Source organism: Pelodiscus sinensis, chromosome 4 (assembly GCF_049634645.1).
Source record: "Pelodiscus sinensis isolate JC-2024 chromosome 4, ASM4963464v1, whole genome shotgun sequence".
Classification (NCBI taxonomy): Eukaryota; Metazoa; Chordata; order Testudines; family Trionychidae; genus Pelodiscus; species Pelodiscus sinensis.
The window spans coordinates 93,439,286-93,463,948 of record NC_134714.1 but is presented as its reverse complement, the minus strand read 5'-3'; the positions used below and the strand labels follow the sequence as shown (position 1 = coordinate 93,463,948).

General features: G+C 40.1%; 1 protein-coding gene across 1 annotated transcript in view; it reads left to right on the top strand.

Annotated features, from left to right (window-relative positions):
* SLC5A12 (solute carrier family 5 member 12) overlaps positions 1 to 24,192 on the top strand; it is a 28,180-nt gene extending 3,988 nt beyond the window's left edge. The window contains exons 3-15 of the mRNA XM_006111502.4: positions 1,452 to 1,503; positions 4,206 to 4,273; positions 5,354 to 5,508; positions 7,309 to 7,449; positions 10,415 to 10,544; positions 10,978 to 11,066; positions 13,961 to 14,073; positions 15,763 to 15,830; positions 18,239 to 18,325; positions 20,033 to 20,211; positions 21,711 to 21,814; positions 22,436 to 22,563; positions 24,028 to 24,192. Of these exons, the coding sequence (XP_006111564.2) occupies positions 1,452 to 1,503; positions 4,206 to 4,273; positions 5,354 to 5,508; positions 7,309 to 7,449; positions 10,415 to 10,544; positions 10,978 to 11,066; positions 13,961 to 14,073; positions 15,763 to 15,830; positions 18,239 to 18,325; positions 20,033 to 20,211; positions 21,711 to 21,814; positions 22,436 to 22,563; positions 24,028 to 24,192 (1,479 nt within the window). The remainder of the gene's footprint in view (positions 1 to 1,451; positions 1,504 to 4,205; positions 4,274 to 5,353; positions 5,509 to 7,308; positions 7,450 to 10,414; positions 10,545 to 10,977; positions 11,067 to 13,960; positions 14,074 to 15,762; positions 15,831 to 18,238; positions 18,326 to 20,032; positions 20,212 to 21,710; positions 21,815 to 22,435; positions 22,564 to 24,027) is intronic.
* The last annotated feature ends 471 nt before the right edge of the window (positions 24,193 to 24,663 follow it).

The window sequence follows — 24,663 nt, the reverse complement described above, 5'->3', positions numbered from 1 at the left end:
TTTCCAAAAGATGTGCTTTGGTTGATATAAGTACGTATATTCTGGCTCATGCTCAGATCCTTTGCCCACCTCTGATGACATGAAGTGGCACTTCATCTGGCTTAAATAGAAACCTAAGAAGGCCCCGGTATCTTTTGTGTGGTGGACTCATCTCATTTGGGAAGAGGTTTGAAGGTGCTTACTTTTTTAACATGACGATTCAGCACATGTACACATTTAAGATCCACAGTTATGTGTGAATCACATGGATTCAAAGCCAACCATGTGCAATATAACTCTGATTATGAAGGAGGACAAGAACCATAATTGCAGCTGGTATTTATTCTGCAAAGGTACACTCTAAGAACCTCAGCTATATTTAGAACAGTGCCTATATAGGGTTACAGGTCTGTGTTAAGTATTTTTACAAAGCTAAATTAACCTATGTCTTCCCATTTGTAGTAATCCAATAGGTTGATTAGGAAGCAAAATAAAACTAAGGCACTTCCAATGAATTAACTTAGATTTTCAAAAGCAATCATCAAAACTACGGGCCCTGAACATCTCTGAATTACTCGCTGCCTTGGGTAGGCACATTTTTATTGCAAAGTACTCTAGATCATCTTTATTGCAATGCAACAAAGCATCTTATTTAAGGGAGGAACAAACATTGAGGTAAGCAATTACCTTATATATGAATACTTAGAAATAAGTATATATGAAATTCACTGAAGTGCAAGGATCTCTAACACCGTGAGCAGCACCAAAAATCTGTGCAGGCACAGTGGACCAAGCATCTAATACACCAGAGTGATTATATTTCCTGTGTCCTGTAGAGATGGCGCTGAAACAAATGGCACTAGGGAAGCTGTTGGGCATGCAGGCATATAACTGATTCATGTCAAATACATTGCTCCCCAGTTGCTTCGTTGGAATAATAAGTGGCAGTTACTTCAACCCATAAACTGTACCACTGGCTTTGGTACAGCCTTAGCAATGGAGTGCAGTATTTTACTTCTCCTTTTCCCCCCTCACATCACAGTGTCATTATTTATGCTTAGAATTGTTCAGTTACCACAATGTGAGGCAGCTATGGAAAGGATTCTGTAGAATCTGTCCGCTATTAACAGTCACCCAGATCAAATGTGAGCAGGGTAATCTGTTTCTGTGCCACCGTGTTGATATGGTTTCACCTTCCCAGGTGTGACTTTCTCTAGCTTATTTATATTTCATGGCAACTAAACACCACACTGTAAGTTGTGTTAGAAACATTATATAGATATTATTCATGTATACATAAGTACAGGATTACTTTAAAAAGGATTGATTTTTGTAGTGAGTTCATAACGTCATCTAAGCTTCTCCATAATTTGGTGGCCTTTGGACGTGATGATTAGCTTTGAGCCCCCTCCTAATCAGAAACCAATTGGCTGTCTTTTCAAGTTTACTTTTCATGGCCTTTTTTCCTTCAGATTCTTTACACTGGAGTAGTGGTTTATGCTCCAGCATTGGCTCTTAACCAAGGTGAGTTTCTAGCCCAAAGCACATGCCTATACCAATAAAGCATGTCACAACACAAGCAGACTAACTGAAACAGGCAGATTAAAAAACAAAATACTTTGTAAAAGGCTCTGTGCCTTCATGTTAGTAGCTTTACATTGGCAACCCCCGCCCCCACTAGCAGGTGTCTATCATTGATCTGCTCTATTTTTCTTTATACTTATGAGTAACTTGAGGAGAGGAGCATAGAACAGTTTCTCAGTATCTTGGCAAAGGGCTCAGTACAAGGTGATGATCCAGCATTGTACCATGTACTTTGATTCTTTCTTCCCCTTTCTATCTCACAAAGTCCCACTGCTGTCATCTTTAATCTCCAAGGGATAAAACTCAGATTCCTCTAACTGGAAATATTTCAGTTGTCTAGCTGCCAGCAGGAAGGTTGAAGAGTGAGATTGTGGTATCTTTGATAAAGTAGGTGGAATTCTCCAATGCCCTTAGATAGCACTAAATGGCTCTAAGCTGCTGATCATGTCACGTCTCAGGGGAGGTTTAAAACCCAGGCCCTGAACAATGATACACATCCTATAATTGTTTTATAACAGATCTCTTTCAAATTCCAGTACAACTCCAATCCCTGTTTCCCCTATAGCTACAATTCAATACTACCTACTTCACTTTTTGTGCTGAAACTGTTGTAAATCAGGGACCCATCACTTAGCTGGGTAAGCATGTGTTGAGTATGCTATCTCCATGAGAGGAAAGGACTCCTACCACAAAAGGCATGGAGTGGTGTTCATTAGAAGCTACTTCATTCCAGTGTGTTCATAAAGAGAGGATAGGAGTTGGAAGATGCCAGAGGGCCCATGCAGTGGTGCATCATCTGACCCCCTACTGTCCCAGACCCACCCAATCCATTCCCCAGTAGAACTGGGCTCTATTTTATGTTGGTGTGAGTAACCTCCAAATGCATACCCTGTTAGGTGGAACCAAATTAATTCTGTTTCTAGGAGAACTGTTTCAGCTGCATGAGTGGAGCTTGAGTTGCCCCATAAGGGTATGTCTACACTTGCCCCCTAGTTTGGACTAGAGAAGCAAATGAAGCACACCAAAGTTACTAATAAAGCTTGGGATTTAACTATCCTGTGCTTGATTAGCATATTCACGGATGATCACCATTTAAAAATGCCAATTTAACTTGCGGCGTGTAGAAGCATTAGTCCGATTTAAAACCCTTCCCTCAAATTAACTGTTACTCCTTGTGCAATGAGGATATTTAAATCCCGCACTTCATTAGCAACTTTGGTATGCTTCATTTGCCTCCCTAGTCCGAACTAGGGGGTAAGTGTAGACATACCCTAAGAGAGGCTTCATTGTACACAGAATTGCAATTCGCACAGTAAGCAGTGAAATAGTTTGGCGTTTTTAATTCTATTTCACTGTGAACAGGGAGATTACCTGTGGGCCTACAGTTATGATGCTAAATTCAATTGAATCACTTAAATTCCATTTACTTCAATGGATGTCCTGCATTCATAGCTGACAGCAGAATTTTGTTCTACCTCTTTAATCATTGGCTATTCTCTAAAGAGCTTGGTATTTTAGTTGATATTACTAATTAAAAATGATAAATCTTTCATCAAGTCAAATTTTGTCTCTTGGGAAATCTGGACAAAAAGAAAACTAAGAAATTCTTGTTCAAGAACAACTACATATTTAATTCTATCAACTGAGATCTTACACATATTTCATAGAAATAGATTTGTTTTGGACTTACGACATCATTCAACTTAATGCTTACTCTCACACAAATGAGCATGGCAGCTAAATGAAAGCTATGGTACAAAATAATAAGCATTAGAGTCAAGAAGCTTTTATCATGTAGAAAAGCTCCTAATAGGAACCAAAAATTAAAATAAATAAGTCCTCCAATCCTGTTGGAATAAAAGAATATTTAAAAAAAAAGAGTAGTCCGGTAGCACCTTAGGGTATGTCTACACTAGCTCGTTAGTTCGAGCTAGTTAGGGTAATGAGGGAAAGCGGAGTTGCAAATGAAGCCTGGGATTTAAATATCCCAGGCTTCATTTGCATGTTCCCGGGCGCCGCCATTTTTAAATCCCCCTTAGTCTGAACTCCGTGCCTGCGGCTACACGTGGCATGGAGTAGGTAGTTCAAATTAAAGATCCTAATTCAAACTACCGTTCCTCCTCATTCCACGAGGCTTTTTGTACAGAGATCTTCCACAAAAACGTCTTGTGTAAAAGCGTGTCCATACCTCAAAAATGCATTACAAAAGCAATGTGCCTTTGCGCAAGAGAGCGTCCACACTGCATGGACGCTCTTGCGCAAGAAAGTTCTGATTGCCATTAACAGAATGGCCATCAGAGCACCTGTGCTTTTTGTGATAGGCTCTTTTTGTGCAAGAAACCCCTGCTGAGTATCCACACACGCCTTTTTTGTGCAAGAACTTTTGAACAAAAAGCAGTTATTCCTCGTAGAAAGAGGTATACCTACACCACAAAAAGCCTTCTGTTCTGCCATATTACTGTAAATTTTCGTGCGCAAAAACACTCTTGAGGTGTGAATGCTCCACGGGTTTTTGCACAAAAACCCTGTAGTGTAGACTTAGCCTGAGACTTTTAAAAGAATCTTAGTTATTCTGTTATCTTTTAGATGAACGGTACCTGTTGCTTTACTACCAGTTTGATTTTTTGTTTTTGTTTTTACAGTGACTGGATTTAACCTATGGGCCTCTGTATTTGCAACAGGAATTGTCTGCACATTCTACTGTACTCTGGTATGTGCCTAGCTCGACAGAAAGGTTTAAATACAGGTGATGACGAATATTCCTACTCAGATGAAAAATAATAGAAAAAGGGTTTCTAATTATAGCTAGAATGGCTGAAGTTTGCATGAGTAAACACAGAAATGTTGGTAAGAAAACAGAATCTTTCAAAATATTGTTGTAGCTTTTATAGGATCAAACAGTTTCATATCTTTAGCCCACACTGGGAATGTCTTAAGGTTTAACTCAGATAGTTTAAGATCTTTTTGATTCTGAGAAGGAAGTGATAAACTTTCATGTTATTCTAAAGCTTCTGGGAAGAAGATAATGATCTCCCTGGCTATCTCATTTGATGAAGTAGGCTCCTGTCCATGAAAACTTATGCCCAAATAAATGTGTTAGTCGTTAAGGTTCCACAAAACTCCTTGCTGTTTTTGCTGAAACAGACTAACATGGCTACCTCTCTGAAACTTGTCTCCCTGACTGTTTTTCAGTCTATAATTTATAAATGATAAGGAAACAAATTCATCTAAGGGAACAAATTAATCCCTGATGTAACTCCAGCAAAAGTATAGGGATAGAAGCTGGAATGAATTAACCCCACTGACCACAAACCCTATAAAGAGCTTCAATTTTGAGTGAAAGTATCATGAGAAAATCTGTGATGAGTTGTATGGGAGCAGATATTCTTAGTTTTCATAGGGAAGTGTTACACTTAAGTGATTTAGGAGCTTAAGTCCCATTGATGTCCATTAAGAAGTAGAATGTAAACCCTTCAGGGCAGGAACTGTTTCTGACTATGTGAATGTACACAGGGCCAGACTTACACCTTATGCACCGCTAGGCATAGCTTCATCAGGCCCTGCCCTCCCTTGTCTTTAGCTGACCTTCATGCTGCACACAGTTTTAGAGCGGTAAGGTGCCCCTAGGATACCAGCACCCCCTGGCATCTGCCTACTGTGCTAATTGGAAATCTGGGCCTGCATGTACAGCACCTAACACAGAGCCCTGAGCTCAGACGGGGCCTCTACATTTATGGTCATGCAAATAAGACCAACAAGAATGCAAATATACAGTTTCTCATTGTTTTAGGGAGGATTAAAAGCTGTTGTCTGGACAGATGCATTTCAACTGGTTGTCATGGTGGCTGGTTTCTTAACGGTTCTGATTCAAGGAACTGTTCAGAATGGAGGACCTAGCAACATCTGGGAGAATGCTATGAACGGGTCACGTCTCGATGTTTTTGAGTAAGTACAACATAAACTGTGCCTGTTATTTTCATTATGTTTTTTCCCACACTTTGGATAAAAATTCCTCCTTCATTAATAATAATATTCTGTGACAATGAGTGGCTTTTATGCAGATTGTCTAAGCTAGAGGAAAAAGCTTAAAAAACGATGAATAGTACTGCAGTACCTTAGAGACTAATACAAAATGTAGATGGTATCATGAGCTTTCGTGGGCACAACCCACTTCTTCAGAACTGTGCTGTAGGAGTTAGTGTGCTTTCAGTCTGTGGTTCTCTAAGTTTCCCAACTACTGCATCCCTTTCAGGAGTCTGAAACTCAAGCCCCGGAACCAGCATCACGTGCAATTCCCCTGCTTCACCGCCCTGCACTTGTGATCCCCATAAACCCATCCAGCGTGACCCTCCAAATTGAGAAACATTCATCTAGATAAGCTAATTTATCCTCTGTAAGACCTATGTGTATCCCCAGGAGTATAAATGTCCCTGGTTGAGAACCACTACTTTAAGTATTCAGGCTTTAATCAAGACATCCTGCTTTTGGGATGTTCCATCAATTCTATAAAGAACTCTCAATCTTTTATTTTCTAATGTTTTTGGGTTAAATCCTGTCCCCATTGAAGTCAATGCGAGTTTTGCTACTGACTTCAGAGGGGTCAGAATTTCAGCTCTCATGTTATTTCTCCATTCATCTTTTTCTAGGCTATTCCCCCTCCTTTCACAGAAACATTCCCCGTCTTTAAAAAACAATCCTGACTTTATTAGACTCATTAACACGATATATATACCCCTGCCTCTGTAACTTCCACTCTAGTTCATCTGATGAAGTGGGTTTTACCAATGAAAGCTTATGCCCGAATAAATTTGTTAGTCTCAAGTTGCCACAGGACTCCTCATTGTTTTTGCTGATACAGACTAACATGGCTATGCCTCTGAGATGTTATTTTAATATTTTAAGTATGCTTGCCACTGTAGCTAATAAGGGTGCCTGCTGAAGTGAATTGGCCTCTCATTGATGGTTCTTTAACTCAGCAACTGCAGAGTTCCTTATCACAGCAGGTCACTGGTAAAACTAGCAGCAGCTACAAGAGTGCTTTTATAAACAAAACAAAACAAAACCCTAAATGCAACTGTGTAAATTATCAACAGCTGTTATTGGTTTCAAAATTCACAGAACTCTTAAAGGAAGAGATTATATAAATAAAAATAAGATTATCTTTATTTATCAAGACAAAATTACAAGGGTGATAAACTTAAAGGCATAAGATAATTACTAGCTTAACTCTGAAAGACATTTAAATTCCAGGGCTAATATATGGAGATAGTATGACCATACTATCATAGTGGAGTATTGTGCTTTATGTCATAGTAATTAGGTGGAGTATTGGGCTTTATGTCTGAAGTACAGTATGTGGCATTGTTTCCTGCTGGATACCAAACGCTGATGGGGGAAAGAGGCGGGGAGGAAAGGGCACAACCACTTACTTGTGGTTGTCATCATTAGTGACTGTTGTAAAGGCAATATAAGGCTAACTTCCTCACACTGAAATATGTTTCAGTATATGGGAGGTATAACACAGTGAATAGATATTCTCTTTAGCAGAGTAAACACACACACAAGCTTTGCTGTTCAATGACAAATTTGGACTGAGTATTAGCTACTCAATAGATGTCTGATTTAGAGAAGTGTCCTAACTGCAGTGTGTTTGGAACTGGAACTTTGGTTCAGGCATAGCTCTTCTGTGCCTGAATGTTGGGTTTAATCAAGTTGAGCTGAACTGTTTTCCTCTCTGTCTTGTAGCTTTGATGTAGACCCTTTAAGGCGACACACCTTTTGGACAATTGCAATCGGGGGAACCTTTACGTGGTTAGGAATCTATGGAGTCAATCAATCAACAATACAGAGATGCATTTCCTGCAAATCAGAAAAGCAAGCTAAACTGTAAGTTGTTTAGTATCCAGAATCAATATAAGCTATTCTCATAATCAGACTGTATGCTATGTATAATTTGTTTCTATATGGGTATATACTAATAATTATTCAAATATACGTATTTAACTTGAGCAACTTAACAGAGATTTAAATATGGAAGGGTGAGATTATGAAACTTTTATTTGCATGGAATAGTACCAAGTAGCCCTGAGGCCCTTTGGGAATATTCCTGGAGCAAGAAACTATTTAAATTTTGGAGTAACGTTTTAACAACCTGTCCCAAAGTGAATCTTCAAAAGTTGGGTTTTTATATCCGGGGCGATCCTTAAGAGTTATGGGGCCCTATGCAGTACTATTACATTGGTGCCCTATGCCCAACGGCAGCCTGGAGCAGGGGGAATGATGAGTTTTTAGATATGTGATTTTATAATTTTCAGCAACACACTAATGCAATATTATAAAGCAAATTTTAATCTAAGGTCCTGTTGACCAACATGGTAAATTCAGAACTGACAGCATATACCTGGGATAGGTGAAGCCTGTTAAATAGCTTCATTACCACTTGAATGGCTCTTTCACAGGTTCTGCTAATAGGCCTGGCAGGCTTTTTCACTTTTAAGTTAACTAGACACTCCCTGAGGAAGCAGAGCCACAGAACAGGGACAGGAAGAGGCAGGTGGGTGGACAGTAAGACCCAGTGGTGCCCCCAATTTCCGGATGCCCTATGCAACTGTGTATTTTGCATATGGGTAAGGACAGCTCTGTGTGTATCCCACTGAGAAGTTCACATTGGTGTAATGGAATGTTAAACAGTATTACAAGTTCAGCCATTAGGTGGCACTATACAAATTCCTTACTTAAACAAACCTTAGCTGTATCTGTCAGCGCATTAAAGGTTGTAATGATGTATCAGTCTGGTCTGTAGCCTCTCTATATCTGGTCCAGTAGTACATGGCAATTGTTATCTATATAGTATTCTTGAAAGAATGGAAAATCTTTTAATGTGTAAATATCTTAATAAATTGTCCCGTTAGAAACAGCAATAGCATGTACATAACTAGACATACAATATATCAAAAGATCCAAATATTTTCATGAACTTGCCTTACCCCCAAGTGTCTAGAGCAGGTTAAATAATGCAAAAAACAGTTTTCCTCAAATGTTTCACATTGTAAATGAATTAACTTTGATCACACTCATTTTGATGATCACTCTCTGTGAAAGTGTAAAAGATTGAGTTTTCCTGACAAACGTTTCAAGCTAAATGTGAAATTCATATGTAGAAGATTTTACACAAGAAGTGTCTACACACATATCCAGTATGGGAATTGAACAAATACCATGTGACTTCACTTGACCTGTCACAACTAAAGAAGACAGCTCAGATCTCTCAAATGTTAAATATTTATCAACCTAACCCCAAGAATGAGGACTCTTAAAAGATACTATTCTTCAGATCATTCTGAACAAAGACATTGAAAGAAACCACAATCCACTTCTAGAGATTCCACAATCAAAAATAGCCTAAATTCATGATATAAATTATGGGTTGTGAATTACTCCCACAGCTCTACATGTGACAATCCCTCCCTGATTAAAACAAAATGCCTATTTTCAAAGACCTGATTTACAGATTTTTCTCCATCAGTGGAAGAGAAGTTTGTTTGGCAGCAAGCTGCAGGATCTTCCTTCCATGACAGGAATTCTGTTTGGAGGATGTTCCATAGTCCTCTCTAGACAGCTTGATCAGGGGAATTAAATGAAGCAGTAGCAACAGGGTTTCTAACATTCTAGAGTAGCAATGCCCAAAATATACCTTATACATCAAATACCAAGCTGTGGGACACATGAGATTTACATAGAGCAGCAACAGAGGGGCTTTCAGACCAGCTACAATTCATAACTAAAGAAGGAGAGAAAGAAAACTTATTCAGTCCTCTCTGAAGCTATTGAAAGGTTTAGGTTTTGTTTCAGCAATAGCCTCAGGTTCAGACTGGTTCTTATTTTGTGTAGACTAGTTCATCCACCCCTACCTATGGGCCATAGGTAGCATATTTGTATAGAGACTTAAAGTCCTATAGGCAAGGAGGGAGGGAACAGTAATGTAGTGCTACTCAATGCAAATTCACCCTGGGGGCAGAAAACCTATTATAGTACAGGTGGGAATCCAGGGTGATGCATAATAGTATTTCCATGTGTTTATTCACTGTCATTTATACATTTTGTGTGTCCTTTATCTCAAAATGTGTGTCCACTATCTCAACATGCTCCATTAAAGATTGGGAAAATAACATCTGAAATATGAAAAAAAAGGTAACAGTGTCTCAGTGGAGGTGGAGAGAGAATTCAGAGGGATGGGACAGATAGATAGATTTTGTAAGACCTCACAGCTCACAGGGATACAACATTTCTAAACTATTAACAGAAAAATTAAAGAGCGAAATGCTGCCGGCATCCATGTGTACCTCAAATAATTACTGAAGGGGAATGCAGATACAATTCTGTGGTGAAATTATAAATGGGCCAGATTCTGGACAACATAATATTAGAGCTGACTTCAAGGCATAATTGCAACAACTTTTGAGAAAGCAAATCAGTTTTTAAAGGTTTATCTGTAAGGATGGCTATAGAAAGTTTCTTTTCAGTTTGGCTTATGTCATTATCAGAATTATGGTTCATTGTAAATCTGCTTTTTGAAACTGCACCAAAACAATTAGGTTTGTTTTGTAAATAAAAACAACAACAAAAAACCCACTCAAAAGTTTCTTTACTTAAATATAGTGAATGCCTTACTTTTTAAAAATATTGGTGGTCCGCCAAAATGTCAACATTCATTCAAGCCGAGAAGTGAAGAGGTGGTATCACTTATTTTCAGTGGAGTTTTCTAAATATATGAGAAGAACTTGGGTAGCCTGTGATGACTTTGCCATATCTGTGTTGAATTAGACAAACATCTCTCTCTCTCCCTTTTCAGTGCACTATACCTTAATTTACTGGGACTCTGGGTAATCCTAGTGTGTGCAGTCTTTTCAGGCTTGGTGATGTATGCCCATTTTAAGAACTGCGATCCTTGGACTGCTGGTTTCATCTCAGCACCTGATCAGGTATAGAATCAGATTAATGGTGTAAATGGAAAGATATCCATTAGACCTTGATTCAAGAAGGCACATAAGCACGTGCAAAGCCAGTGGGCCCAGTCATATGCCTACATCCTAGGCAGGTGCCTTGCTGAATAGGGCTCTACAAAATGACAATGCTATTAATTTTTCCTGTGCCATGTATGAATTTTAGGTTTTTGAATTTATGCCACTGTCAAATACTATCTCACTTTTGTGTCGGTTCAGTAAAGCTTAAAGGCTTCTCTTTGTTTTAAGTTTCTTGGTTAGAATTGTGGTCTAACTAATCCGAATAGCAATTTCTGATGAATGCTTCATTTTTGTATAGCAATGTGGATAGAAGTAGCTACTTCATATTCAGAGTCCAGAGAAATATTCCACTTAAAACCCTCTTTTGTTCTGTGTGTTTATTTTCTCCTAGCTGATGCCTTATTTTGTCATGGACATATTTTCCACCATGCCAGGTCTGCCAGGACTATTTGTTGCATGTGCATTCAGCGGAACTCTCAGGTCTGTGTCTGGAATTGTGTTTCCTCTATAATGTGCCAGTGCATATAGTGCCTTGACTATGCAAAACTAACAGTCCATCAAAGAATCAAACACTAATCAAAACGCTAAACATGAAAATGCAGCATAATTTCCCTTTCCCTTGTCCCAGCTAAGAAATGCCTCAGAAGATTGCTTTTCTATGTTAGAATCGTACTTGAGCCTGAGTATGGTTTGTCAGTTATATTTTCCTATCCCCTGCAAACATCTTCAGGAACCACATTATTAACATAACCAAGGAAGCAGAAAGATTGGTGAAATACTAATTTCCTCTTTAAATGAAGCTCACCCTTCTTAGCTGCTGCAACTATGAAGATTTAAAGCCATTTGATTTGATTTGACTAGTACAACTGTACAATCAGGAAACCAAATGGAGGTCACAACAGTGAATCCAGCTCAACATAAAACCGCTATGAAAGTAATGTAAATACATGGTCAAAGTAGAAAAAACTGGAGAAATCAATGTAGTTGTGTGTTCTCCCTCAGGCTGCACAAAGTACTGGAAATAATAATGGGCTTGTAGGCTGAAGCAACTACACCAGTGTCCAAAGGGAAGTTAGAAAGAGGTGGATGGCTGCAGTCCAGACTAGCAGTAGGCAGAGTTGCTACAGGTTCATAAAAGAATTTCCATATTCACGCTTCTGTGCCCTGCACAGTCATGTCAGGATTACAATTGCCTTGATTCATAACTTGGAATAGATGAGCCAATAGAATTAGTATTTCTCAGATGTACAGTGAGCATATTCAGTTAACTGTAGTGCCTTCAGAATGTGATGTGAACTATCCTATGTGTAAACATAAGTTACACCCAAGTATCCTCATTGGGACAGATTCTGATCAGTTTCATTATGTACCCAGAGCAACTCCACTAAGGCTGCGTCTACACAGCATCCTAAACTTAAAATAAGATACGCAATTTGCATAATGCAAATTGCGTATCTTATTGCAAATCTATTTTGAAATAGCTTATTTTGAAATTTGGCGTCTCTACACAGTGCCAAATTTCAAAACAATGTGCTATTTCAAGCCATTAATTATCCCCCGTGCAATGAGGTTTATTGGGATGGCGAAATAGCACGCCCATTGTTACGAAAAATATTTCAAAATAATGGGCGGCTTGTGTAGACTTGGGATAGCTATTTCAGGTCAGATTTGGTATCCCAAAATAGCCGTGCAGCATAGACTAACCCTAAGTCAGTGGATTTAGACCAGTATAACTGAAGGAGGTGCTTGCCCATTATAACAAATTCAAATTCTTCCATAGCTTGCAGAATAAATCCATTGCTAAGAGGAACTCTCAATACACATTTTCTATGTCTACCTTGCATTTATTTTCTTCATTACTTTGGGAAAATTGACCTCAATAGGGTAGCATGGATCTAACTGAATGCGAAACCAAACACTCTGCACATTGCTGGTGCTAATCAATACAATAATGAAATGAATGATAGTACTGGTGGAAAGAGATGTAACTGAATGTGTTGTAATTAATATTATTATTTTGGGGTATGTCTACACTAGCCCCCCGTTCGAACTAGGGAGGCTAATGTAGGCATTCGAAGTTGCAAATCAAGCCCGGGATTTAAATATCCCGTGCTTGATTTGCATCTTCCTGGCCGGTCGCCATTTTTGAAATGTACAAGTCCGGACTAACTGCCCGCGTCTACATGTGGCAGGGACCCGGTAGTTTGAATTAAAGCCCTAGTTCGAACTACCTGTTATTCCTCCTGGAATGAGGTTTAACAGGTAGTTCAAACTAGGGCTTTAATTTCAACTACTGGGTCCCTGCCGCGTGTAGATGCGGACAGTTAGTCCAGACTTGTAAATTTAAAAAAGTGGCGACCGACTGGGAAGATGTAAATCAAGCACGGGATATTTAAATCCCGGATTTGATTTGCAATTTCGAATGCCTACATTAGCCTCCCTAGTTTGAACTAGGGGGCTAGTGTAAACATACCCTTAGTAACTATGTTGTGCGTGCTGACCATTAAGTTTACCTGAGTATAAATGGTGAACGAATAAAGAACCTAATGTACTGCTGCTGCTATACTTATCACAATAAATTCCCTTGGATTACATGCTAAAGAAAGTCTAACTCAGCATAAATAAGGGTGTCAAAATTATGCCCTTGAGTAGTTATTGTTCTTATTTGGCACATAGTACAGGAAAGGAGGAGCTATTATAGTTGCAGGTAATATGGTCTGAAAATAGATTGTTAGATAGTGTCAAACAAAATATTTTTGGAGAATTTTGCCAAATTGGACCTTATCATTATGTTGTTTTCATAAGAATATGTTAGCAGCAGCATTTATTTCACACCCTATGAATTCTAAGATAGCAATGTCCTGGATGGACTTCCTTGGACCATGAAAAGGTCTGTGCAGTTTGGGCAACTGGAGGATTGGAAAGTGTGAGTATTAAGCAGGGAGTTCTATCTTGCTCTGAGTGAGCACTGAGAGTGGCATAAGTGAAACGCCCTTAGGGATTGCAGCAGGAATGGGAATGGCTCCAATGTTATCATCCTTCATTGTTACAGACTTGGAACTTGTGCGCATGATTTTCCTAGTCTCAATAAGTACCAGATGTGCGGCTTAAACTCTGTAGTCATTTCATCAATTATAGCATTTATGATTTCCACAAAGTGACAGCTTAATGATTATTAATATATATAAAAAAAGAAATAATTGCCAGTCAGCCAATATTTACCGTGAACATTTCTTGATGTTCATAAACAATAGGATTTCTGCTGTTAATATTTTGGCCAGCTCATTTTATATCAGCATAATGTTGTTCAGGGGGTGTAATTTCTGTTAAGATTATGAGAATTTTACATTTATTGGAAAATATTTATTTTACAGCACCGTGGCTGCGAGCATAAATGCTTTAGCAACAGTAACATTTGAGGATTTTGTCAAGGACTGTTTGCCAAATCTCTCTGAAAAAAACAGCACATGGGTCAGCAAAGGCTTATGTAGGTACAGTAGATGGATCTATTTATGCATATTTATCATAAAGCCACAAATATTTTCTTAACCCTAGTCATGATCCCCTTGTCTCTCTATCCACCAATAAAATCTAGCAGTTTTTGAATGCGTATGGTATTTATGCACTATACCTAGAGGGAGGCATTAGTAAAATTTGGAGTAACCAAGACTGTGACTCAATAAATAGATGTATATTACTTCTGCAGCTCACTTGTTTTCTTTTTGAAATAAAATGTAGAACTTCCTATCCCATCTAGGTTTTGAATAATCTAATAATGCTGATTTTCTCTCTAACATATTATCTGCTCACTGTGCTTCAAGATACTGCCTTTGCTGTTTCAGAAGTCCACAGTGTCTTGCTTCATGTACTATCATGAAAATCCACATTATGAAAACAAAAGGGAATACTCTTGTGGAGTGTTCAGTATTGATGCCTATGGTACTGCTCATATGTTTGAATTTTGGTATTTGTGTAACTATTTACAGGATTGAGACCAGACAGGATTGTTCTCTTAATGTGAATTTTCATCATGCTATATGAGTAAAGCTATGCATGAACTTAATAATTTTAGGATGAAAGCCTGCATTTTTGTGGACTAACAAACCCCTTTAAAATGTTTAATAAAGTTTTAATGTTGAAACCATTAGGGAACCTTAAGGAACAATCATTTGTGATACCCACAGAACGGCAGCTATAAATTATTTCTAGCCCATCTTAGAGGGTCACAATGTACTGTTGTTGCTGTGTTGATCCTGAGATATAAGGTGGTTGATACAATATCTTTTATTTTATTTTAGTGAAAGAGACAATCTTTGAAGCTTATACAGAGTTCTTCTTATACAGCTTTTGAGATCTCTGTAGCTTGAAAGCTTGTCTCTGTCACCAGTAGAATCCGGTCCAATAAAAGATTACTTCAGCCAACTTATTTCTCTTAGAGGGTCACTGTCAGCTTGATATTTTGAAATAGTTGCTAAAAAAAATCAAGTTTCTGATAGCGCACCCTTTAAATAATATGTATTGATTTAAAAAAATCTTTAGAATATTTACATGGATATCGCTGCTCTTCTACATATTTTCACTGAGATCATATATAGGATAACACCCTAAGCACACAGACACTTCATCTCTGTCCATATGTCTACCCTTTGACCTCAGTTTCAGCTTTGCTGATGCTGTTACTTTAAACATCCTTTTGAAGAACCTGACAAGAACATTCATATGAGTGCTATGCAGCGCAGTGTTTGAGAGCACTGTCATGCATGTGCATTAGACAGGACAGTGGTCCGGGTTAACTTGAATCTAATTATACAGAAAGGGCTATCTCAGATGCAAAAATTGAACAATCTGAAAAAAATGGGAGAAGCCTTTTTTCGCTAACTTCCTTCCTTTTCACACAGAGATGGGAGTCTCAGATTAATGCTAACTATTGAATAGTGGTTTCTTAAAGAGAACCTGATGTTGACCACTGCAATAAAATATGGTGCACTTTAAAAATCAAAGCCTTCCACAATGCAAACTCCTTCATTCTGTCTGATCTTTCAGCTAATGGGAAAGGATAATACACCCAATTAAAAAAAAACCATATTGGAACTGCCAAGTGACTTGAAGAAGTCAGTGCCACGGATCACGGATGTACTATTAACTGTTGCTAATTCTAATCACTAATCTCTTTCAGGTGTTGTATTTGGAGTGCTATGTACTTCCATGGCTGTGGCAGCATCACTTCTTGGAGGAGTTGTTCAGGTATTTATATTATCCAGAGATTCGCCGAATGCTACAAAAATTGATCTTGTACCCGGTTTGTTCTCTTTTCTCTGTAAATCATATCTTCTGTGGACGATAAATTGTGTTGTATAATGAGCAAACAGATTATAAAGAATAATAATATTAAGCAGGATGGCAGCTTCACATAATCCAGTTAGTGAACAATTCTACTTGTTGGGCACCATGCTCCGCAACCACAGTCTATGGCATCAAGTTTGAGTCCTTTCTGATATGCAGTTCCGGCTTGGAATATGTATTGCCACTACGGGTATGTCTAGATTACAGCACTAATTCAAACTAACTTAATTCAAATTAGTTAATTTGAACTAAGCTAATTCGAATTAGTGCATCTAGACCTAAAAACGTTTTGCTAATTAGAAATAGCATGTCCACATTGAGTGGACCCTGAACCGAAGTTAAGGCTGGCTGGCAGGGCATCAGGCTAGGACTTAGAGTGTGGAGCTGATGATTCAGGCTAGCCGAGGGCTGTGCTTAAAGGGACCCAACCCCCACCCCGGACAGACAGTTCTCAGATTTCCCCGCTTGCTTGTCTACCTCGATGAGGGACAGCAAAGCAGTCCTGGCTTGGAGTGCCCTCACTTGGCACATCACAGCACTCGGCCACCAGCCCGGCTGCACTTGCCGCAGGCTGCCATCCGGGGGGGTCAATCAGGGGGCTGTCAGGATCCAAGAGGCCCTGCAGGAGAGCTTCCACCCCAGTCCTTCCCATCAGGAGCTCGTGCCCCATTCCTCCCTCACCTCCTTCCACTTACCCCTCCCTAGCCCCCCTTCCTGATGGGAAGGCTGTGAAGGCTAGAACTATAACAGAGTTTAAAGAGCAGTTAGATAAATTCATGGAGATTGGGTCCAGGGGGTAGGAGTGGTATCCCTGGCCTCTGTGGAAGGCTGGAGATGGATGGCACGAGACAAATGGCTTGGTCATTGTCTTCGGTCCATCCCCTCCGGGGTACCTGGTTCTGGCCACTGTCAGCAGACAGGCTACTGAGCTAGATGGACCTTTGGTCTGACCCAGTACGTTCATATGTTCTAAGCTCAGGACTCAGGGTTGGGGGTCTCACTGGACTAACTTGATTTTCATGCAAACCTGCTCCTGGATTCTCATGTGGCCTTTGGTGGCCAGGCTGGCAGCTATCCTGCCCTAGATGGCCGCATTCCTGTGCCTAGTGTGGAGGTCGTGGACGTTGGAGGTCTCCCTCCAAACCTCGATGAGGTCCACGATCTGCACTAGACCAAGTGGGCGCCTGCCTCTTGTGGCCCTGGGCAGGCTCCTGTGAGCCACCAGCCTGGTCCTGGGTGGCAGCGGGTGGCTGGCTCATGCTGTGCCAGGTGCAGGGTATGCTGGCTGGGCGCTGGCAGGCTTGCAACTGGCACAAACACTGTAGCCAGACCGTGACTCTTTAAAGGCTCCGGGGCTGGGAGGGGGGGCAGATGAGTTTCTCTGGTTTGGCCCAGAGTGGCCACCAGGGCAAGCTGGGAAGGGCTAGCCTCCCACTAGTTCGAATTAAGTGGCTACACAGCCCTTAATTTGAACTCCTTAATTCGAACTAGGCGTTACTCCTCATAGAATGAGGTTTACCTAGTTCGAATTAAGCGCTCCGCTAGTTCGATTTAAATTCGAACTAGCGGTTTGTAAGTATAGCTGCTATTAAAGTTAATTTGAACTAACGGCTGTTAGTTCGTATTAACTTTGTAGTATAGACATACCCTACCACTTTAACAAGGGAGGGGGGAGGTAACAGGATTGCCGGCCCCTAGGGCAAGCTGGGAGGGAGTGGCTTCACGCTGCTGTGAAAGGCGAGAGGGAGCAGCCTCTCACTCTCAGCCAGCCAGCTCTCAGTGTTGTCAGGAGTCCGCTGTGCCGAGCCCTCACCAAGGCAGCCCTCTGTGCTGCCAGAAGTTCAGCACACGATGTCCAGTGGCGATTTAAAGGACTTCGGGTTCCCACCCCCGCTGCTGCTGCAGTAGCAGTTGTGGCTGAGAGTCCTGGTCCCTTTCAAATCACCAGGCAAGGGCAGTTGTCCCCTTCCCACCCTCCCCTTCCTCTTCCCCCCTTTGGCAGGCCTGAACCTCAATGATAAATTAACTTCTGTGACCAGTAACAAAAATAACAAAGATAATCATTGCAAAAACGTACTTATTCACCGTATCATTGGAAAGGGAAAGTACCAGTCACATTGTTTCTTCTTTAACAATATACCGATATTAGAAGTGGATGCATTTTATAATTGCCATTAAACCGTTACAAAGCAGAAATCTGCATGCCTAGGAATGAGAACATAAACAAGGGGTTATAAGGAGGAGACTGTGAATACATCAAGTGATACCGATGAGCTCTCAAAAATGTCTCCTGTGCATTGTTTCAACAGGCTTCACTCAGCATTCACGGCATGTGTGGAGGGCCCATGCTAGGATTATTTACACTGGGAATTGTGTTTCCTTGTGCTAACTGGAAGGTAAGAGGAGACCATCACTGCATCAGTGAGTTTTCACTTGCTGGTCTTTCGCTCATATGTTCTTCCTTATTATTATTTTTAGTAGTATTATTAGTATTATTATTTTCTAGTAAAGGACAAGCACTCCATTGTTCTAGATGCTATACATACAGAACAAGATGTGCCCTGCTTAGAGGCCTCTAATTAGAGATAAATTCAAAGCTTTCCCCTTTTATCAATGCTCCTCCATTTTGGACCTTGTTCAGAAAACTATTAACAAAATTAAGACCCCTCGCCACACACCTCCTCCAGACAGTCTATGAAGTAACCTTTCTGTAGCTACTCTTTGTTCACAGGCTGGAAGAACAATTGCTGATCCACAGTGCTTCTATTTTGGATTTAGGTACATGTAGATCCTTCTCTTGTATACCCCACAACACTCTCCTGAGAATAGGCTGGCAGGGGACACCAGTGGCCTTGTGTGATCCATCTATGCTGTGTGGATTCCATTATTACAGAATATTCAGTTCGCTCAATGGCATGTCCTTTGTAGAACTGAGTTTCCATAGTTATAGATGTGGGATGACCATGTTCGTATGAAAGGGACAAATACCTCCAAGCCACTATAAAGAAAGAGTTACAGGAGCTTCAATAGTCAAATCTACTTAACTTAGATTTTGGCTGGCTAAAGCCTTACTACATCAACCACCATTACCAACTCCTCACTTGCCAATTAGGACCTCTCACTTAGGGCACGCCTAGAGTAGGTGAAAAATCAACACTGTCATGGTTGATCTTCTGGGGTTCGATTCAGCTGGAGTGGTATAGACCCGCTAGATTACACTCAAAGGATGTCCACACTGCACCGGTACTCCTGCTCTTCATGAGGAATAAGGGAAGCCAACGGGAGTATTTGCTCGCATCAACCTCGCACTGTATAAACAGAGCAACAATGTGATGTAAGTTATGTTGACTCCAGCTATGTAAATTACATAGCTGGAGTTGTGCAACTTACTTCAACCTTCCGATAGAGTGTAGACCAAGCCTGAAAATTGTTCTCTACATTTAGAATAGGAAATAACTCTGGTAGCTCAGATATTGATTTGTGGCAAATATTGACTGTCTAATGGCAACCATTCTCTATTTGAATTACATCTCCCAACAAAATAGAGAAGAAAAAAAGCAAAAATGATATAATTCCCTCTACCTATATTCATAACTCAATTAACACCTATTCAGTATAGGTAGTGAAAAATGGACAGTATGCTATAGGAATGTATTTATGCCATGGAAAAATATTCACTTTAGAAGTGTAATCACTATGAAGGAGCTTCACTTGGAAAGGGTGGTTTCTGAGCAAATTTTCAGTTCTGGGTTTTAAAGAAAGCTTTTTCCATTCAGAGTGCAGATAGCAAGAAAACAGGTTTTTCATTTGAATTCTGCCCATCTCTTTCATTGTCACAGGCTGATAATAGAGGTCAACATTTGTCAGACTTGAAACTTGAAAAAATTTCAGAACTGAAAACAATTCAAGTTTCATTTAAAAAGTAGGAGTAAAAAGTCACTACAATGGTCCAGCCCAGTTTTTGACCTACTGTACCAAATAAGGTCTGATTCTGTGCCCTTGAAGCAAATGGGAGTTTTTGAGGGCAGGACCAAGCTATCGTTCACATATGTGTAGTGACATATGTTGGTTCTCTCTAATAATATTTCTTGCTTTCAATTAAGGGTGCCGTAGGAGGCCTACTGACTGGGATAATCATAGCATTTTGGGTTGCTATTGGAGCCTTTGTTTATCCAGCACAACCGTCAAAGGCCCATCCTCTGTACTTGTCAACAGCCAACTGCACTCTAGCCAATAACACAGAGATGATATCTACATTGGCTCCTACTCTTCCTCCAACCAGGTATTTTCCATTGATTTTTGTGTTGTATTGACACCATCAGAGTTTTGGAAGTTAATATTCTGTTCTGTAAAGGTACTTGCTACATGACATCAGGCCTGGACTTCAGTAGTGCTGTCCAAACTATATGGAAATTCAATGGTCTGTGTGTGTGCTGATGGCAGAGCGAATTGGGCTAACTACTGTGGTTTAGGAGGCCCCGTGCTCTGGGACTGGAGCAGCCACTGGCAGCCCCCATATGAGAATCTCTCCTTTCCCTTCCCCCAGCACCTCCTGCCCACTGGTGGGCCCCACCAATCAATACCTTCCTCTCTTGCCCAGTGCCTATTGCCTGAAACACATATCAGCTGTTTCATGGCATCAGAAGGCGCTGGAGGGGAGGGGAGGGGAGAGGAAGGAGGGCACAATGCACTTGGGGGAAGAGACAGAACTGGGAGGGGAAGAGGCAGGACAGGAGCAGAAAGAAGTATAGTGGGAGTGGGGCCTGGGCAGTGTTGAGGGGTGAGTGCTTGGCAGAAGAAACTTGGTGTGGGCCCCATATTCACTTAGGGATAGCCATGGTGCTGGTCTCCAGTCAGCTAGCTAGTCGCATGTTCTCTTCCTGGTGCTACATAACATGAAAGACAACTGAAAATACACTAAACAAAGCCCTCATATTAGTTTTCCATGTAAACAAATCAGGAACATGGGGCAGGTAGTCAGGGAATAAAATCCATTGCTATTGCATGCAACCCTGCAGGCACTATGAACTGGATGTGCCTGGATTAAGAATGAGTATGTGTAGGGGGAGTGTGTCTGTAAGATGATCTAGGATGTGGTCCACCTTGAGAAAAAAAAATTGAGTTTGACTTGAGTTACCATGTTGAGCCTTCCTCAAGGTCCTGTGGAAGTCCCAGTGAGGTCAGTGGGAAAGCAATCCGTTGACTTCCATGGGAGTTTCCAAGAGGAACACTTTTAAGTAAAATGCAGGACAATGTAGTACTTTAAAGACTAACAAGACGGTTTATTAGATGATGAGTTTTCGTGGGCCAGACCCACTTCCTCAGATCAAATAGTGGAAGAAAATAGTCACAACCATATATACCAAAGGATACAATTAAAGAAAAAAAAACAGGTTGTCCTGCATTTTGCTTCAGCTACCCCAGACTAACATGGCTACATTTCTATCACTTTTAAGTAACAGGAACACTTTCAAGATACACACCCAGCTCATGAGCTAGCATTAAAAAAATGCCAAAGCAGTTACTACTAAGAGACTGAGTTGAGACAAGTCAATTCCAGAGACGTGTTAGGGTATATCTGGGGGGTGGTTGGCTCAGGCCCTATGCCATTTTAGGGTTGGACCTGTATGCAGTCATCTATGTATAGAGCTGTGTATTACTTCTGTTATTTTAGAATGATTTTTTACCTCAGACAATACAGTTTTACCCTTTATAGAAAGAAATTGATAAGCCACTTGCAATTATTGCTAACTTATTTTCTCTTTCCTTGTGCTGCCATAGGCCTCAACTGGCAGATTCCTGGTATTCTTTGTCCTACCTTTACTACAGCGCTGTAGGCTGTTTAGGGTGCATTATTGCAGGCCTTCTGATAAGCTTTTTAACAGGTTGGTTGTTTGTTAAGTGTTTTTTTGCATTAAGATCTGACCAGAATGAATTGTTTTAGGATTCATTATTATAGGATTGCAGACTTGAAATCCAGACACTCATGGGAAATCACTGGAGATAAAACTGGGCCACTTGACTCTGTCTGATTTGTAGATTCTATTCAATGATGCTTTTGAAGGAAGTTCTATCCCCTGTTACAGCATACCCCCAGTGGCATCATGGACAGTAGTTATCCTCTCAGCTGTTCCCCACCGAGCATTCATCTTCCTGTTTTTATTAGAGAGACCAAACTAGAAGAACAAATAGTCGAAATGAAGCAAATAGGTGTATGCATTTAACCTCTTTCTTGATATTTACATAACTAATAAACAGAGATGCTCATCTAACCCTCTCCCCAATGCAGCCTTAGATGAGATCAACATAAAATCCCTAAATGGATTATTGTTTGAGACCACGATAGATGAGATTCACCTTGGCAAAGATAGCACTTGAACCCACACGCAGAACATGGGATAATTACCTGTTTTAGCATCATCTTTTGTCTTGTCTCTTCTCTCTCTGCGTACTGCCCACATGGATGTGAATGAGCACACCTCTGACAGCTACTTTGTTCTTTCCAGGCCCCGATAAAGGAGAAGATGTGCGACCACTGTTAATACGTCCTGTCTGCAACTTGTTTTGTTTTTGGTCTAAAAAATACAAAACATTATGCTGGTGTGGAGTGCAGCATGACAGCCCAGCAATTCCTGTGAGTTTATTTCATAACAGAATAGCACACCACAATATTAGGCTGTGCGTGCAGTACAGAGTATTTGATAAACCGATCCAATTCAACATTCCTCCTGAATACAATGGAAAAGTCTGTATACAGTTACATGGATATCAGACCAGCACTGAAAAAAAAGTCAGCCTTATTCTTCTAATTATTTAGTCACCAACCATGTTACAATATATCTCTATTTACCAGGTACAGAAGGATCACAGAATATAGAGAAGCAGCCCCGTCATGTGAAATCAATGCTCTTTAATCCCCTTAAACATCAACAGACAGTGTATCAGATATTATAACCAAAAGGTTAAGAAGGGAAGTCAAACAAGGCACTATTTAATATTTTAAAGAAACACAAATACAAAAGAAAACAGATAGGCACCAGTCTTCCTAAAACATCTTAAAACATCTAAGGATTAGGATTAGGGCAATATTTTCAAAGTAAATGATTTAAGAACTTAAATTCAGTTTTCACATGGGGCTCACGCATGTGGGAGACTAAGTTCCATTGACTTTCATTAGGCCTCTAGTGGGATTTTCAAAAGCATCTATGAGCCTGGGGACAGATTTTTAGAAATATGAGGTGCTTAACTCCCATTGATTTCAAAGGGAATTAGGCACCTAAACATTTTGAAAATCCCACTGGATGCCACTCTATCTTTTGGTCTCTAAATACCTTTGAAAATGTAGGCATAATTGTCCAAGTCCTTTTTGAAAATGAGCACTTCTGAAAATTTTACCCTTCCTCCTTTTACCCAGATGTATGTAGAATGTGCATACTAGATAATGCAACATTTCAGAACTGAAATTAACATGTCCTGGGAAACTGCAGTAATGCTTGTGTGGTCTTCAATTTTATCAATGCAATCAGAACTGAATTTGGATTCTGGAGCAGGGGGTGTACGTGTGAGAATTAGGCAAAATGGATTATTCTCAGATTATACCCTCAGAGTCCTTTGTTGTCAGTGGTTTTCTCGGGTGCAATGTATTGGCTCTGTAATCTGAATGAAGTAACTGAGGAGACAAACAAAAAGTCCCTTTTGGTACTTTTGGTAATACTCCTCAGGAAGTTTAAGGAGACCAAATCTCACTGAAATCCAATGAGATCTAGGCATTTAATGCCCATAAAGACATCTGAAAATTCCAGCCAGAAACTAGGTCATTCTCTTATAATTGTGTTTGCTTAGCAGGATTAAAAGGGAGAGGGGGATTAAAGCCTTTGTAAGTGTCTCTGAAGTCAGTGGCTCTGACTCTGAACACACACAAGGAGCATATCTGTGTTGGGTAGAGTCACCTGACAGAGCAGACTCACACTTCAAACTCTTCCTACAGGACGAACATGTATAAATCCAAATATGATTTGCTAAGGTTAGTTTTATTCATGTTTGAAATATGGCAAAACCTACATTTTTCAGACTACTGTATTTTGTTCCTATTTCTCAGGAAAGCTCTGAAAACAATCTGGGTGAAGATGGTACAAAGAAGACAGGAACAGATGAGCCTTTTCAGAATGGAATCAACAAAGAAACCCAAAGTCGTTTACCTGGTTATAATCATTATGAAAAATCCTACACCAATATGAGCATAGATGCAGAATCTTACTTCTAGAAACTGTGAGGTGAAAAAAACGTAACTTCTCCTGGGAATCAAACTGCATTGCTCCAGCTTTAGAAAACAAGGACTGTGTCTAGCCTGTCAGTTGTATTTTACTAAGACAATCAGGGCAACATATGGTTGTCATGGCAGAGAGAGGTAAAAGCCAAATTCAATTTTAATTGTGAAATACATATTTTAAAAAGGGCATCCATTCTTTAAAAACACTGTGAAATTAGAAATGCTGTTATATCAGAAGTGATGTAAAACAGACTTATTATGAACATTTCTATTGTGTGTTTATCAAAAGATCAACATTAATATTGGTGCTATGGCCAAATTCCTATCTGGGTATTTATAGTCTAACTATCCACAGTTTATTTTGGAAAATCCAGCCGTTCAGAGACATTCCTTCCTTCTTGTTCTAAGCTTGGATGTAGGGCTGCTGTTCACCTCAGTGATGGATGAGGTGACCTCTGTATAGAT